The sequence below is a fragment of the Nyctereutes procyonoides genome, unplaced genomic scaffold (assembly GCF_905146905.1).
Source record: "Nyctereutes procyonoides isolate TBG_1078 unplaced genomic scaffold, NYPRO_anot_genome, whole genome shotgun sequence".
NCBI classification, from domain to species: Eukaryota; Metazoa; Chordata; class Mammalia; order Carnivora; family Canidae; genus Nyctereutes; species Nyctereutes procyonoides.
Window position 1 is genome coordinate 56,457,378 of NW_026575135.1, and position 15,641 is coordinate 56,473,018.

The 15,641-nt window shown below is 41.7% G+C and overlaps 1 protein-coding gene across 1 annotated transcript in view; it reads right to left on the reverse strand.

Moving 5' to 3' along the window:
* Positions 1 to 7,077, reverse strand: part of SLC27A6 (solute carrier family 27 member 6) — a 68,645-nt gene extending 61,568 nt beyond the window's left edge. The window contains exon 1 of the mRNA XM_055302228.1: positions 6,381 to 7,077. Within this exon, the coding sequence (XP_055158203.1) occupies positions 6,381 to 6,861 (481 nt within the window). The 5' untranslated portion in view covers positions 6,862 to 7,077. The remainder of the gene's footprint in view (positions 1 to 6,380) is intronic.
* Between the last annotated feature and the right edge of the window lie 8,564 nt (positions 7,078 to 15,641).

Genomic DNA, 15,641 nt, shown 5'->3' on the forward strand with positions numbered 1-15,641 from the left:
TTGATCATCTGCAATGTGTTAGTAGTCAGTCAAAGGCCAAATTAAGAAGTGTATTTCTCCCCCTTAGCCCTGCCACTTCTCTGCGCAGGGACAATCTTCTTTTAAATAGTTTTTGCTCCTGCCAGCATTCAAACATCATTCCCTTACAATGAACACATGTTCAGCAGACACCGTAAATAAGAATCCCAGTCAGTGTCTCCATGGTCAGAAAAGAAAAAGCCATAGATGATATATCAGTGCTTAGAACACTGTCTTTTCCAGATAGTGAACCATGAAGCCACTTAACCTTCCTATTGAAATGAATAATTTCCTTTTGGAATGAAGGTATAATCTTGGACCTAACTGAGTCGAAAATGTTAAAGAAAAATGCAAAGCAGACATTCATTCTACTAAAAATAAGTAAAAATATAGGGACACCTGGAAGGCTCAGTGGTTGAGCGTCTGCCTTCTGCTCAGGTCATGATCCCAGGGCTTTGGGATCGAGTCCTGCATCAGGCTCCCCGCAGAGAGCCTGTTTCTCCCTCTGCCTATGTCTCTGCCTCTCTCTGTGTCTCTCATGAATAAATAAATAAATAATCATTAAAAAATAAGTAGCAATATAAAAATGTCCTAAAAATGAAAATAGATGTGAGGTTATCACAATATGTGGATTGAATGATAGAAGTTTACATGAGCCATGTATTCTATCTATCTAAATAACATATCCCCTAACTCTTCCTCTTGGTCTTTACAAAGCAGACACCTTTATGGCTAAAAGTCATTTGGAGAATTACAATGGCTTGATTGTTAACCGGAATATTTGCAGAGTCTGAAAGCAGCAGTTCAGGCAAACTAACAGGGCAGACCTGTACACAATACTGTAAGTTATTAGAACCATTTCCTGGGCAGCCCAGGTAGCTCAGCTGTTTAGCACCTGCCTTTGGCCCAGGGCGTGATCCTGGAGTCCCGGGATCGAGCCCACATTGGGCTCCCTACATGGAGCCTGCTTCTCCTTCTGCCTGTGTCTCTGCCTCTCTCTCTCTCTCAATAATAAATAGATAAAATAAAAAAGAACCATTTCCTGTGAAAAGGAACACACAAAACCCTTCCAAATATTCCAAACATGTTGCTACTACTGAATCTAAAGTAACAAAGTTCAGGGTGATCTTAATATATACTTTTTAGTTATCCACTTAGAATGATTTGTGTATATCAAGAAAGGAGAGCGTACAAAATACATGCAGTCAAGCAAATCCAAAACTCTGGGGATGCTCCGTGTGCCTGAAATACTTGGTGCTTTTTTTAAAAATTTTATTTATTTATGAGACAGACAGAGAGAGAGAGAGGCAGAGACACAGGCAGAGGGAGAAGCAGGCTCCACGCAGGGACCCCATATGTAACTCGATCCCGGGTCTCCAGGATCACACGCTGGGCTGGAGGTGGCGCTAAACCGCTGAGCCACCCGGGCTGCCCCTGCTTGGTGCTTTTGGGGAGTCACGATCTTACACTTAGCAACATTAATATGAAATAACACAATAAAGAAATCCCACTGATCCATCTACTATCAAAATCAGTTACTGAATGGACAGCAGAGGGATGATTTATTTGTAAAAATACGAAAATAAATAAGGTGTTACTGAGTATCCATAGGTACCTCACAGTTTTCCATGAGATCATTCATTCATCTGGCAGTAAGTATTTGTTGAGCATCTTCTTTGTGCGAAGTTCTGAGAACTTAGCAGTGAACAAAACAAGTTTCCTCCGCTCAAAGAGCTTACAACCCCGTTCTGGGCCTAGTCCTCAGAGTGACACAAATAGCACCTAGGACTTTCCCTTTCCACTGTGTAACTGTGAATAGTCATAGTACACCCAAGGCTGGAGGGTCTGGTGGAAAAGGTACTGAAAGAAAGTGAATAGATGGAAGGTGACAGACAGGGAAGGGAAGGGGGCAGGGAGCAGCAAGGAATGAGGACAGGTAAGGAAAAGATGGAGTTGTGGAAGGAAGAAAAAAGAGCAGAAGGACAAAGACAAAGGTGTACCCAGCAGGCATTCACATCAGAAAATCACAGCTCCAGTCTGCATGTTGCTTTTTCTACATGTGTGAGCTTGAGGTGATGGCTGGCCCACTCTAAACCATGCTTTCCTTATCTTTAGAACAAGGCTATGGCTGTGATGAGGATCATATAAGACAATATACATAAAAGCAATTTGTAATTCATAAAGTGCTTCAGAAATGGAAGACATTATCATCATCATCATCATCATCACCATCATCATTATTGCTAAATAGGCCAAAGGATATAGTTACACAGACTTTTTAAAGTGATACACAATCATCCCAACATTTTTCTGTTTATTCTAACTAATGAGAAAAGCATATAGAGGTAGATGGTAATCTTGGTCATAGGCACTATTAGAAATACTGAAGTTGAAATATTAGGAGGAAAGGATGAGGTTTAATCTAAGACTATTTTTTTTAAGATTTTATTTATTCATAAGAAACACAAAGAGAGAGATAGAGACATAGGCAGAGGGAGAAGCAGGCTCCCTTTGGGGAGCCCGATGTAGAACTTGATCCCGGGACCCCAGGATCACGCCGTGAGCCAAAGGCAGATGCTTAACTACTGAGCCACCCAGGCATCCCTAATCTAGGACTATTATTTCATTTTCCATAAGTACTGAAAATTTCCAGGGAAATCTGAAATGCCATTTGACATTCAAAATCACACTATACAGGTCGTAAACTTCCTGGCAAGTATTTTTGAATATTCAGATTGTAAGAGAAAGGAGTAAGAGTTTTAAAAATATTTAAAATTTTTTTCTAGGTATGAAAAACCTGATGTCTTAATATTGAAAACCTTTATTTTACTGTTCTATATACCTGGAAAACATATTTTCATAGTTACATCAAAAGGGGACTGACAGCCTCAGAAACAATTGGGCTATATAGTACAGCACAGTCTTATATCAGAGACCAGGTTTTCAATCTTTGCTCTACAAACGAAGTTGTGTCAAACTAGACATCCTCAGGGAACTTCTTTTCCTCTGTTTCCAATATAGAGCTCTGTATCTGCCTCTTGGAATCACTGGGAGTATCTTATACATAATCAGCCTTGAGTAAAAGCAACTGTCAGTATTTTTGTTAATATCAATAATTTGTCTGGCAGATTAGTTGGCATTTTTTCCTTTGACTTGTTCCTGAAGACAGAATTATAAGACATTATTCTGGGGGCTCCTGGGTGGCTTAGTTGGTTAAGTATCCAACTCTATTTTTTTTTAAGATTAATTTATTTATTTGAGAGAGAAAGAGCATGAGTAGGAGGAATAAAGGGAGAGGGAGAAAGAATCTCAAGAAAACTCTGTACTGAGTGCAGAGCCTGGACGTGGGACTTGATCCCATGACCCTGAGATTACCTCCGAGCTGAAACCAAGAGTTGGACGCTTAACCGACTGTGCCACCCAAGTGACCCCAAGTGGCTGACTCTTGATTTCACCTCAGGTCATGATCTCAGGTCCTGAGATGGAGCCCCACTTTGGGCTTCACCCTCAGAGGGGAGTCTGCTTGAGATTCTCTTTCTCCCTCTGGCCCTCTCCCTGCTCATGCTTTCTCTCTAAATAAATAAATAAGGAAAATCTTAAAAAAAAAAAAGATGTTATCTGTCCATCGTGTAAAACCTGTTTGAAATCGGTTCTATAAAACTTCTGGAAAATAGAATGTTAAAACATACCAGAGTAAGGTGTTTGAGGTCCTATTCCAAACTCCTTACCAGCTTTTCTTATAGCTAACACCAAATTAGATTGTAGCAGCAAAATCCAAAGAAATTTCCTTATTAAAAGCCTCAGATGACTTTGTAATAATAATAATAGCAATTATTTCAATTCATTACAGCTCTATTTAGTACGTACCAGGCACTCAGCTAGTCACTCTACAAAAGCTACACATTTAATCTCAGAATTACACTGAGAAGTAGATTGGTGTTATCACCATTATATGACCAAGTAAAATGAGACCCAGGGCAGCTGATGGTCTTTTCCTCAATTATACAGGTAAGAAGTGGCAGACCATAAATGAAATCCAAATCTATCTGGCTTATCTCCGTCTAAACCATTTGACTGCTCTTTCTATATCCATACACTTTCCCTGGGGATATAATGGTTTAATGATACATCTCCATCAGAAACATTCCATTAGACTCTAAGATCTCTAAAATGTAAAGCTCTAAAAACCATATGTATGTATTGTTCACTAATTTGACTCAAGATGTCAAGAATACAGTATTTCAGGTTAAGAGCTTCAAATATAGAAAAGTGCCTGTGATGTAAGACATCTTACCAAAAAAAATCTAGTAATTAAATGAAATAGTATTGTCCCATCTTTGAAAAACATATGTAATTTATATATTCTAAAGATAGCTAAAAAGAACTGTGAATAAGAATTAAGGTTGATTTCTCCACCTTTCTATTACTAAGCAAATTGACTAAATGTTTTTGGCTTAAAACTCCAATAGGCTTTCATATATATGAAAACTCACTGTTGGTGTGAAAATGAAAAACAAGGAAACAATGCAACTTAGTTATTGGCAAGCAAAGCAAAACTTTGGCACAAGTAAAATTGCAAAATTAATTGGTCATAATTAGGCAACCACTCAGTCAAGAGCAGAGTTTGACTACTGTTCTATGCTAAGAGGTAACCAGGCCCATACACTTTGAGAGGAATTCCTCAGGAGACTGGCTATAGGATATTTCTCAGGTTGGCATTAAAAACATGGCCACAGAAATCTTTTCTGGGGTACTCCGGCCCTCTTATTTTGCTCTTATGAAAGGAATTCATGGTTTTATCAATTTTCAACAGTTCATCTTAATTTCAATTTGCTCTAGAAACTGCTATCTAAATTAGATCAAGCAATACTATGGGAAGTGGAATAAAATGTTTGAATATATCCAGAGATAAATGATATTTTGTATTGCTGCATTCACATTTATCACTTGCCCCTGCTCACCATGATGTTAAAGTTCTGTGTGACTCATTTATCCTACTTACTATTAGAGTTCAGATAAAGTTCACCATACTACTTAACCTCTTCCCAAGGTGAGGGATTCAGTTTCAATCTTGGAGGATATAACTACTGAATGAAAAAGAAATGAAGAAAAAGTAGACAAGGGATTCTTCAGGTTCTCTACTCCTTTAGATTAAACAAGATGAAATCAGTGCTTGAGAGTAAATATTTTGCAAGCTGTGTGTGAAGTTGAACTGGAAGGACAATGGGAACGAACAGAAATGAAAGACTTGAATAATTAACCTTTGTACTATATATCACTTAACTCATTATTGTGCGATATGCAAATATGATAAAGGTTACTTGAAAGTTCTACACTTTAGTTATCACTAATGTATAAATGTAGGTAGCTTTTCCATAATGTTCTATGAATCTAAAACCTCTATATGAGGTGTCAGTATGTATCTATTAGTCCAAAATACTTAAAAACTTTGACTAAGGTCTTTGCTATGGATCCTTCTCATCTTCCACCTGCCTGTCCTCATTCAAGAAAAATATGCTTAAATCCATTTGATTATACCAAGTAAGTATCATTTGTTATACTTCAAATCTACCCGGTTGTGAGACCCATCTTCCTAGGTTCTTTGTTTATTAGGTATTCAACCAAAATCTTTTCTTTGTAATTCTGTGTCAATATGTGTATCCAAAGCCTAATTCCAAGGGACAAGGAGAACACTAAAAATCTACTGAAAGAAAAAAAAAAAAAAGATGACAGATGGGGCTGGAGTAAGAGAGAAAGAGCCTAGAGTCTGCCAACAGCCCGCCCACTGGCTGGGAGATGGGAGCTTAACCTTGCTAGACAAATCCTAGCTTGCAGGCAGTGAAAAATAAGAGCAGACATGAAGATAAGAATTCATGCAATTCAGATTAAACATATTCGTTTTCCAAACGTAGTCAACCTTGATAGTGTTACTATTAGAGGTCGGCAGGTAGTCCACATTGAAACCAAGATAACTCTCCCACCCATCAAAGAATTTTGTCAGATTGGACAAAGTTTAAAACTTACGAAGTTCTCTCTCTCTTTGTTCTTGCATTCACTGAAGTATCAATACCAGTAAAACTGCCCCCTCTCCCTAAACAGTAAGCAGCAGAGATTTCAGAAAAGTCTTCTGAACCTGTCTTGGTATTTACCACTCTACAACACCATAAGTCATCGGAATGAAAGAGGAGGTATTAAACCACCAGTCACAGAACTGTCACACTATTTTGTATCCTTGCTATGCACACTTCATCACACACACCCCAAGTATCATTTGTGAGCCGTTGTAACAAAAAAAGGGCCGGGGAGCGGTGCCAGGCAGGGCTGCCATTCTGCACCAGCAGCTCTCACCCCTGGTACCTTACCTGCGCCTACCACCACGGCCTTGGGCTCACAGCTGCGGATACAGTGCAGAAGGGAGGTGGAGCGAATGTTGGAGTTGAGGAAGGCCACCACACAGCCCAGCTTGGCCAGGCCGAACCACACGTGGACGAAGTCGGGCTCGTTGCTCATCAGCAGAGCCACGGTGTCCCCCCTTTCCAGTGTGGAATGGTTCAGGAAGACGTGGGCCACTCTGTTCGTCCTCTTGTCCACATCCTGATAGGTGTGGACGTGTCCCTCATAGATGATGAAGGGTTTCTGGGGCTGCTTCTTGGCAAGACTCAGGAATCTATCCAGGACAGTGAACAGCTCCCCTCTCTGTTCGTACATCCTCAACCGGATTCCATAGCGTACCACTTTCAGCAGGTACCAGAGATCGGCCCAGAAGTAAGGGAACGCGAGTTTCTGCAACACATGCAGGAAGACGACGGCAGCCGCTAGTCCTGCTAACCACGACGGGAGCATGGGGCCCCGGGGCGGAGGGTGCAGCCTCGGCAGAGCCCGCGGGCCCGGCGCTACGGGCTGGCACCTGCAGCTCGCGCCCGCCTTTCCGGGAGGGAGACGGTGACCTTGAGACGGTGATCCTCGCGAGTGTGCACAGGAGAAGTGGCCCCGACGGGCGCCGGGGGAAGGCTTGGGTCACCTGGCGGGTGCGGGACAGCGCGCGGAACCAACGCGGGCCTCCGCAGGGGCCTCTGCAGGGGCCTCGGGGCCTCGGAGCCCCGCCCCGCCCCGCCCCGCGCCGCGCCGCCCCGCCCCGCCTCGCCAGCCCCGACGGCGCCCCGCGGGGTCCTCGGGCCCTCCGCTCGCAGGCCTCGCAGGCGCGGGACAGATGCCACCGCCCCTAGGAGAACGACGGCCGCGGGCAGATGCTCTTCTTCTCGGGGAGGCTCTCCCGCGGCGGCAACTGGGGAGGCTGGGCTCGAGCCTGGAGAAGCCGGGGTGGCGACGGCGGGGAAACGCAGCCGCTTCGCCCCTTAACCCGCCAGGACCGCGCCGGCGGTCGGGCCACGCCTCGGTCGGGGATGCCCCGGGTCCGGCGGGCGCTCGGGTGCGAGCCCCGCCCCCGCCCCGCCCCGCGCCCTGCTCCCAGGTGAGCCCCGCGCCCGCCGGGAGCCGCCGCCTCCTGCCCGGCCGCAGGTGCCCTCCGAAGGCTCTGGGGCTGGGGCTCTCCGCTCCGAGCCCCCGCGAGGTGCCGTCCGCCTACCGCCCGCCCCGGGCTCCCGGCCGAGCCCCGCTCGGAGCGCGGCGGCCGCACAGCGCCGGCCCCTCGCAGCCGCGTCCCGGGAGCGCGCGCCCTGGCTGGGGCGGCGGGGGCGGGGGCGGGGCGGGGCGGGGGGACTGGCCGCGAGGGGACCGTGCCCGGAGCCGAGCCCGGGATCCCGGAAGTCGCGGCCGCTGGAACTGGGGCCAGAGAGTGCGTTCACTAGATAAGGGGACCCAGGCTAGAGGCTGGAGAGGCGATGGCAAGAATTAAAAAAAAAGAAAAAAAGAAAAAAAAAAAAGAAATCCTGACAAAAAGCAAGAAAACGATTAAAAAAAAAAAGATACCTATGAATTGATTAGGTCAAGGAATGTTTGAACTGTGATCATAAAACACAAAAATGGGTTGTTCTCCAAAAAGTACCTTTGAAGACTTACAGGTTGGTATTGACATTTATACTGAAATTTCATTCTTAAAGTGCCTAGAAGTGCTTTTCTACAAAAATACTGATTGATATGGGAGCTTAACCCATATCCACACGTGTGTGTGTGTTTATACAAGACACCATTCTTGAGCGCCTGGGTGGTTCAGCCGGTTAAGCGCCCTGCACTTGATTTTAGCTCAGGTCATGATCTCAGATTCTTTTTTTTTTTTTAATTTTTATTTAAGATTTTATTTATTCATTCATGAGAGACAGAGAGAGAGAAACAGGCTCCATGCAGGGAGCCCGATGTGGGACTCGATCCCGGGACTCCAGGATCACGCCTTGGGCCAAAGGCAGGCACTAAACCACTGAGCCACCCAGGGATCCCTCATGATCTCAGATTCTTGAGATGAGCCCAGGGTGGCTGGGGCTGGCATGGAGTCTGCTTGGTATTCTCTCTCTCCCTCTCTCTTCCTAGCCAACCCTAGGCCCTCAATTCCCTCCCTCTCTCTCTTAAAAGAGAGAGAGAGAGAGAGAGAGAGAGAGAGACTCTTTTCTCTCCTTAAAAATAACTTTTTTTTTTTCATTTGATAGGTTAAACCATTACCAGGACTTCAAACTAAAGATTCCCACGGTGAGGGGAAATGGAGAGAAAACAAGTAATTGTAAAGAACAACAATAAAATTTTATGCAATAATGAAATTTTACTGAAGGTTAAAAAACTGAGGGAAATTTAATTACACTTTTTTTTTCTTGCAGACACCATCATCCTAGGCTTCTGCTTTCAAGAAGCTTGAATATATGATTAATTGCACATAACGAAATGATTAAGCATTGCTTCACATTTCCCTCCTACTTCTGTCATATGTTCTGCAGCTGGGTTCTAGCTAACTTTAGATTTCCTAACAAAGAAAAACCTGATAACTCCAAGGCAGATTCTAGTTTATTAATCTGAAAATGATTATTTTGAAATCACAGTGAGGAGCCCAGAAGACATGAAGAAATGCTTTCTAAGTTTTCTCAGAAGTTCTGGTCTTTTCAATCCAAAAACATCTTCTCAGTTAAAAAAAAAAAAAGTATCAAGTAGTTTTCAACTTGAAAAGCATCTTTGAAATTCAATCTTTTCTCTCCTAGCTGTACTCTGATTCAGTTACCTCCCGGAAAACATCATTTGAGTCAGATAGCGGGCTATAGAGCAGCAAGTCTTAGGCTTTTGGATTCCCAGTAGAAATAAAATCTATCTTCCTCCAGTAGAAAAAAATGACTAAAGAAACAAAGGTTGCCATCTTTTAGTTTTGTTAAATTAAAAACATTAAACACACGTTAAAACAATTACCATCTACTATCACCATTGTTTTATAAAAATAAGGATTTATTTCAACATTAAAAACAAGGAAAGGACAACCATTATAAAAAAAGGACAGTCTTTTAAAATAAATGAAATTAACTTCATGAAAAATTCATTGTTATTTTTCTCTTCATGGACCTGTTAACATCGTCCCAAGATATGAAGCTAAACTTTTAGCAACTACAGATATAAGTGGATTAAGAAAATACTTGGCACCATTGAGTGTAAGACACTCTGATTTATTAGGAGAGCTACAAGCCTACATTGCCAAAATCTATATTGGACAATTTCTGGCCTGAAATCTCACCACAAAAGAAGGAATGAATGAAAATCTGGAGACAAAAAAAAAAAAAAGAAAATCTGGAGACAGCTAGCAGTACTGTATGTACTACTATATCAGCTCATGTGTCTGTTCCTGGGTTTTTTTCCTATAAATTTGGTATTCACTTTCTTTTTTTTTAATTAATTAATTTATTCATTAGAGACACAGACTGAGAGAGAGAGAGAGAGAGAGAGAGACATAGGCAGAGGGAGAAGCAGGCTCCTCGCAGGGAGCACAGTGCGGGACTCAATCCCGGATCCCGGATTCACGACCTGAGCTGAACGCAGGCGCCCAACCGCTGAGCCACCCAGGCATTCCATGGTGTTCACTTTCAGAGAGAACCAAAGACAGATAAGTAAAATAGATACAATTATTTCTTATAGTTATTTCTTATAGTTATAATTATTTCTTATAGTTAATTATTGTAAAATGGCGGTCAGACAGTAGAGAGTAATTGCAAATAAGTAAATTTATCATTTAACTAAAATAGAAACAAACACACGTGAATGGTCTAGACATTTCTGTTAACATTACTTTTGATCAGAGACAATGCAATATTTCTCAGGTTCCCTTTTATGAAATATATAAGTTTATTTTCAGTGTAAAATACTCTCCCCTCCTCCTTTCCCACTTCTGATTTGACTTTTCCCTATAACCTGCTCCCAATCCCCTCTACAGCCTCAATTCTACTGAAGACAAATTGTTTAGTGAGTAGATAGAAGTAAAACTGAACAAAAAGTCTCAAATGGGAGACCCTGAGTCATCTTATGCCCATGGGATTTTACCACTGTAACTTTAGAATTCTGACTTTGTTTATATAAACTACTTGTGTCCATAAGTATTCTGAGGAAGTTCTACAGCGGTCATATTTTGGATTATAGAATGTTTTAGGGGAGAAAGGAGAGGTTTAGAAAGTCCCAAATGATGCCATGTTGGTACCAAAATATCACAACAGGTGAATGCCACAACAGGTTTATGCCTTGGGCCAGGAAGCTGACTGTAGCAGTACTTGGGGAAGGTATTCAGAGTCCACTCTATGGAGTGGACTGTGTGAAATGGATGGATGGTGAAATGAGGCTGGGAAGGGATGAATATGAGACTTACCCACTTAACTCTTCTGTCCAGGAATGGGTCTTCCTCAGGTTTTAATCACTGTTTTTTTAGTCTCTGATCATAGCTTGGTTTTTGATGGGAAGCCTAACTCTTCCTGCAATCGGTTTGTTTGCATTAATGAACCATCATTGCCTACAAGATTATTCCCCACAAGGACCGATGAAGAAACTCAACATTAAAGATGAGAAGTGGGTTAGAGGGTTGGACAGTATTAACATTACTACATGTCTTTGACACATCAAACACTTCTTGAAATATAAAATTTTTATAGCATCATGTAAGTGATCCTTTAATAATAGTCTGGGAAACAATCTCAAACAAATTAAATCTTTATTATTTTTGCCACAGAGCAGAAACCATGCCTAAAAACTTTTGCCAATCAAGATCCTATCAAGAAGATATTTTACGCATTTATTTTATCCCTGAATTTTAGAAACAGCTTTCTCATATTCGGGTACTTCTGTCTATGATAACTTCCTCCCTCTTCAGTATTGGTGTACTATATTTGGAAGGGATATGTACATAAAGTTTTACATACTGATTCTGAGTCCTCAGGGTAGCTTCATTTCTATTTTATAAGCCACCTACATAGAGGCAGGTCATTTGATCATTAGTGAGATAAATCAAAGAAACTCTTTGGCAACTTTTATCAGGAATTAACAACATTCCAAATATCCCAGTGAGTTGTGCCATGGGTCCCTATTTTTGCAAGTTCCATAGGGTCTAAGATTTAGTCTCAAAGGGGTGGGAGGGGAGAGTGGGACTTTAGAGGTTCAGAGTGTGTCTATCACTTCTGGACACATCAAGCAAATTTACATGACTTAAAATTAATTTTTTTCCAACGGCTTAATTATAATAATTATTTCTCCCTGGATGAGGGTAGGTGGTCCAGTGCTGGCAGGCAGGCACTCCAGAGCTGACACCACTCTGCCAACTTCAACTTGTGCCTTCCACTTAGAGGAGCAAGGCAGCTGCTCCAGTTCTTGCCAGCTCCCAACCTTCAAGGGCAGGAAGGGAGAGGAACTCAAAGAGTCACCTAACTGATGTTTCATTGTTTCAGTTTTATTTTTTAGCTTTTTATTAAATAAAATTTACAAACATACATAAAGATAAAAATAATACAACGATGATCCCCCTACCATATTGTCATCACCTAGAGTTCATGATTGTTAACATTCTGCCCAATTTGTTTCAACTATTTTTTTCTAAAGTATTTTAATTCCAGACAACATAGTATTCCTACCCTAAATATCTCTAGGTGCCTTTCTGAAAAAAGGAGATTTCACTCCCTAATCACCATACCATGATCACACGCAATAAGATTGACACTAATTCCTTAATACTATCTAATACTTGGTCCATAGTTAATTGCTTCCAAAGTGTCTTGGCGAATTGGTTGGTCTAAAACCAGAAACAATTCAAGCTCTGAAGTCTAAATTCCCTCTGAATCTAGAAGAGTTCTTATCACAACCTCTTGATCTTTTCCCCAGACCCGTCCTAGTTAAAGACAACCGCCCAGTAGTCATACAGAGTGTCCCTCTTTCTGCTTTGATCTGATTTTCCCCCATGTCTCCTTTAAAATGTTCCTCTGTCCCCCACATTTCAAGTAACCTGGTAATTAAAAAAAAAAAAAAAGTAACCTGGTAATTAGACCTAAAGATTGGTGAGACTCAGGTTAAACATTTTAGGGCAAGAATACTTCATAGGAGACCTTTGTACTTTATGCTGTATTACATTGGGATAAACATGATATCCAGCTGTTGTGAATCAAACAGCACATCACTGTTGATGAAGAAATGTGCCTCACTGTATACAATGAGGCCCAGCTCGCTTTTTGCACCTAATGTACTCTGGTGACCCCAATCTATCATTATGTGGGGATCCTCCTCACCTTCTTTTGTGGTTATGTATATACTCCATCATGTAGTGATTAACATAACTTTCTCAACTTACTCTCCACTGATCTTTCGATCTTGTTTTCAATCTTGTGGCATTATAAATAGTGTTACAGTTAATGAGTCTATGCACATGGTGTATATCTATCTTTTTTAAAAATTTTTATTTATTTATTCATGATAGAGAGAGAGAGACAGAGAGAGAGAGAGGCAGAGACACAGGCAGAGGGAGAAGCAGGCTCCATGCACCAGGAGCCCGACGTGGGACTCGATCCCAGGACTCCAAGATCTTGCCCTGGGCCAAAGGCAGGCGCCAAACCGCTGAGCCACCCAGAGATCCCTCTATCTTTTTTTTCAGTCTAACTTTCTTAGCTTTCTAGAAATGGGATTGCTGAGTCAAAGAGAAAGACTATGTGGGATTTTTCTGAATACTGTCATTTCCCCCTCTATATCAAATGCCTACCATCAATCTATGAGAGTATTTGGGAAGAGCAAAAGAAGCCTCTAGTGACTACTTTCACTGAACTGGTGATATCAGAGACTATATACAACATTCCCACAAATGTACAAGTACAAGTTAATTCATGTTCTGTATTACAAAGGGGTTGGTTCTGCGTTCTGACACAGTAGTTGAAGTGTTTCATTTGTATTGAATATAACTTTTTCTTTTATTTTACATGAAACTATATAATTCAAAATTCACATCTGTGTATGATTTGGGCAACACTAAATTCCCAGCCTTTTTAGACAGCAAATTACAAAAGCGTATTTAAAACAAAAGCTAAAGCAATAGATCTTTTCAAAGAGGAGAAATATGACAGCAGCATGGCCTCAAAATCCAGACCACACACTTCAAAGAGATATTCCTGGCCAAATTATTACAAGAATATGTGTTTTGATTTGTTACAGAAAGCATACACACATTTTGACTCATTTAATTAATGATATCCATGGGCAGCATAGTATAATATCAGATGAAAACCTAAAGGTTACAAAGAATTTCCAATGCATGCTAAAAGGAAAACTTGTCAACTCTTTAAAATTGGCTTTTGAATCCAGAGAAGGTTCCAAAAGCCCTCATATGAATTTTCCTTTATGTGGAGATTTCAAGAATAGAACAGCAAGTTTGATAATGCATTCTGTTGCCAGTGAAGGACACCAGAAAACAAATGGAGGAAGCCTGGTACTCCATCATAGCTATGGGTTTTCAACAAAGTCAATATCAGATTCTGTGGCCCTATTCCAACAAACTGAAAACCAGTACAAACAGGGTAACTGGCACCCTTCTTTAAAGATCAGAGTACAAGGGACACAACTTCCAGCAATAACATGCCGATAGGATGTGTGGATAAATAATTTACCTGGTGCTAAATGATTTACCTAGGAGAGGGTAGGAAGTACAATTAGACCTGGCTGCTATCATTTGGCCACATAATTTGTCAAAATGTAGACCAGGAATGCCATCATGCAACTCGGGACCATCTTTTTCAAGGCTCTAGAGGAAATGTTAATTAATTAAGCCATCTCACCAGGGACGCTTATGTCTCTGGCCCTCCGCCTGTGCCCTGGCATAACACTGGTAGATTGCCAGCAATATTAAGCATGCAGAATCTGGGCATCAGGGTCATGTGGTGATGCTCAGCTGAAATAATGGCCCACAATGGGCAGAATAGATTAATCTAGTAGACCAGATGGACTGAAGGATTTCGGGTACCTGCTCTTGACTTCTGAGAATGCTGGGGTCTGGTCAGTGGACCTGCATATTGGTCTTCACACCCATATTACCTAAGTTTGCCCAATTCAGCCCCTTAATATGAGTCATCCTCAGAGCTTTCCACTCAAGTCTTTATGTCCTCTGGCTTCCAAGGTCACATGCTATAAAACTTAAGAATTCTAATTCATATTCCTCTCTTATAGGATTCTATTTAGTACCCACTCCCATGCCAATAACAAACATAGAGAAAACTGTAGGCTAGGGGTACCTCAAGTGCAGTGTCATCTAGTGTATCTCTCATCTCTATGTGACAGAATGGACATACTCAAATTCTCTTCAGGCATTTAATCACTACATGTTCTTCATTGTAACAGCTTTTATCCCTTTCACTGTCATTGTGGCTACTCCAATAGCAGGTCAGGATTTAGAGGAGCTGCATGACAAATAAAAGGGCTCCAGGCAGGTAAAGCAGGGATAGAAAACCATAGCCAGCAAAGCCTACATTCTTCAGGTCTGTACATGGTAGGGAGCTCAGATAGGTGAGGCCTAGTTCTCATCTCTCCATAAGCATTAAATAAAGAAGAGGCTACTTGGCTGATGCTCAGGCACCAAGCTAACAGCCCAGAAGGTTCTGCCTCATGCTTCTTTTCTCTTCACCCAAGACTTGACTGTTTCCTCCTCCCAAGACTATCGCTAGTCCATGAGTTTGCCTTTCTTAGGCAGAGAGCACCTACTGGAAGACTAATAAGTATTGTTGCCTGATACCTGAAGGACATTCAGACCACATGCAAGAGAAATATCCTTTCTGGGACCCAGTCTTGGGCTTCTCCACTAGGTGTGCTGCAGCCTCTAAATTGGCAGGTTGGCCAGTTGGTCTTTCAATTTATGCAGCTAGCCATTCCCCACTGACTCTCATGAATGGTTGATCTTTACATTATCAGTGTGCCAAAGATCAATTCAATGAGTGGCAAATTCACCAACATTTCATTCACTAAAAGATAATTTGCTGAACTATCGCTAACTTCTTTAATGTTTTACTATTGGTTTTTTATTTGTTTGCTTGAGCATCACCCTCTATTGCTACCAATGCCTTAGTCTTGACCTTGTACCTTCCAGAAGTTGCCAGACCAATACTGGAATGCGTATAAGGCATTTAGTCCAGCAAGGAGGGGGCAGACTCAACTACAGGAGCAGGATGACGTTGAACTGCAAACAGAGAGTTTAA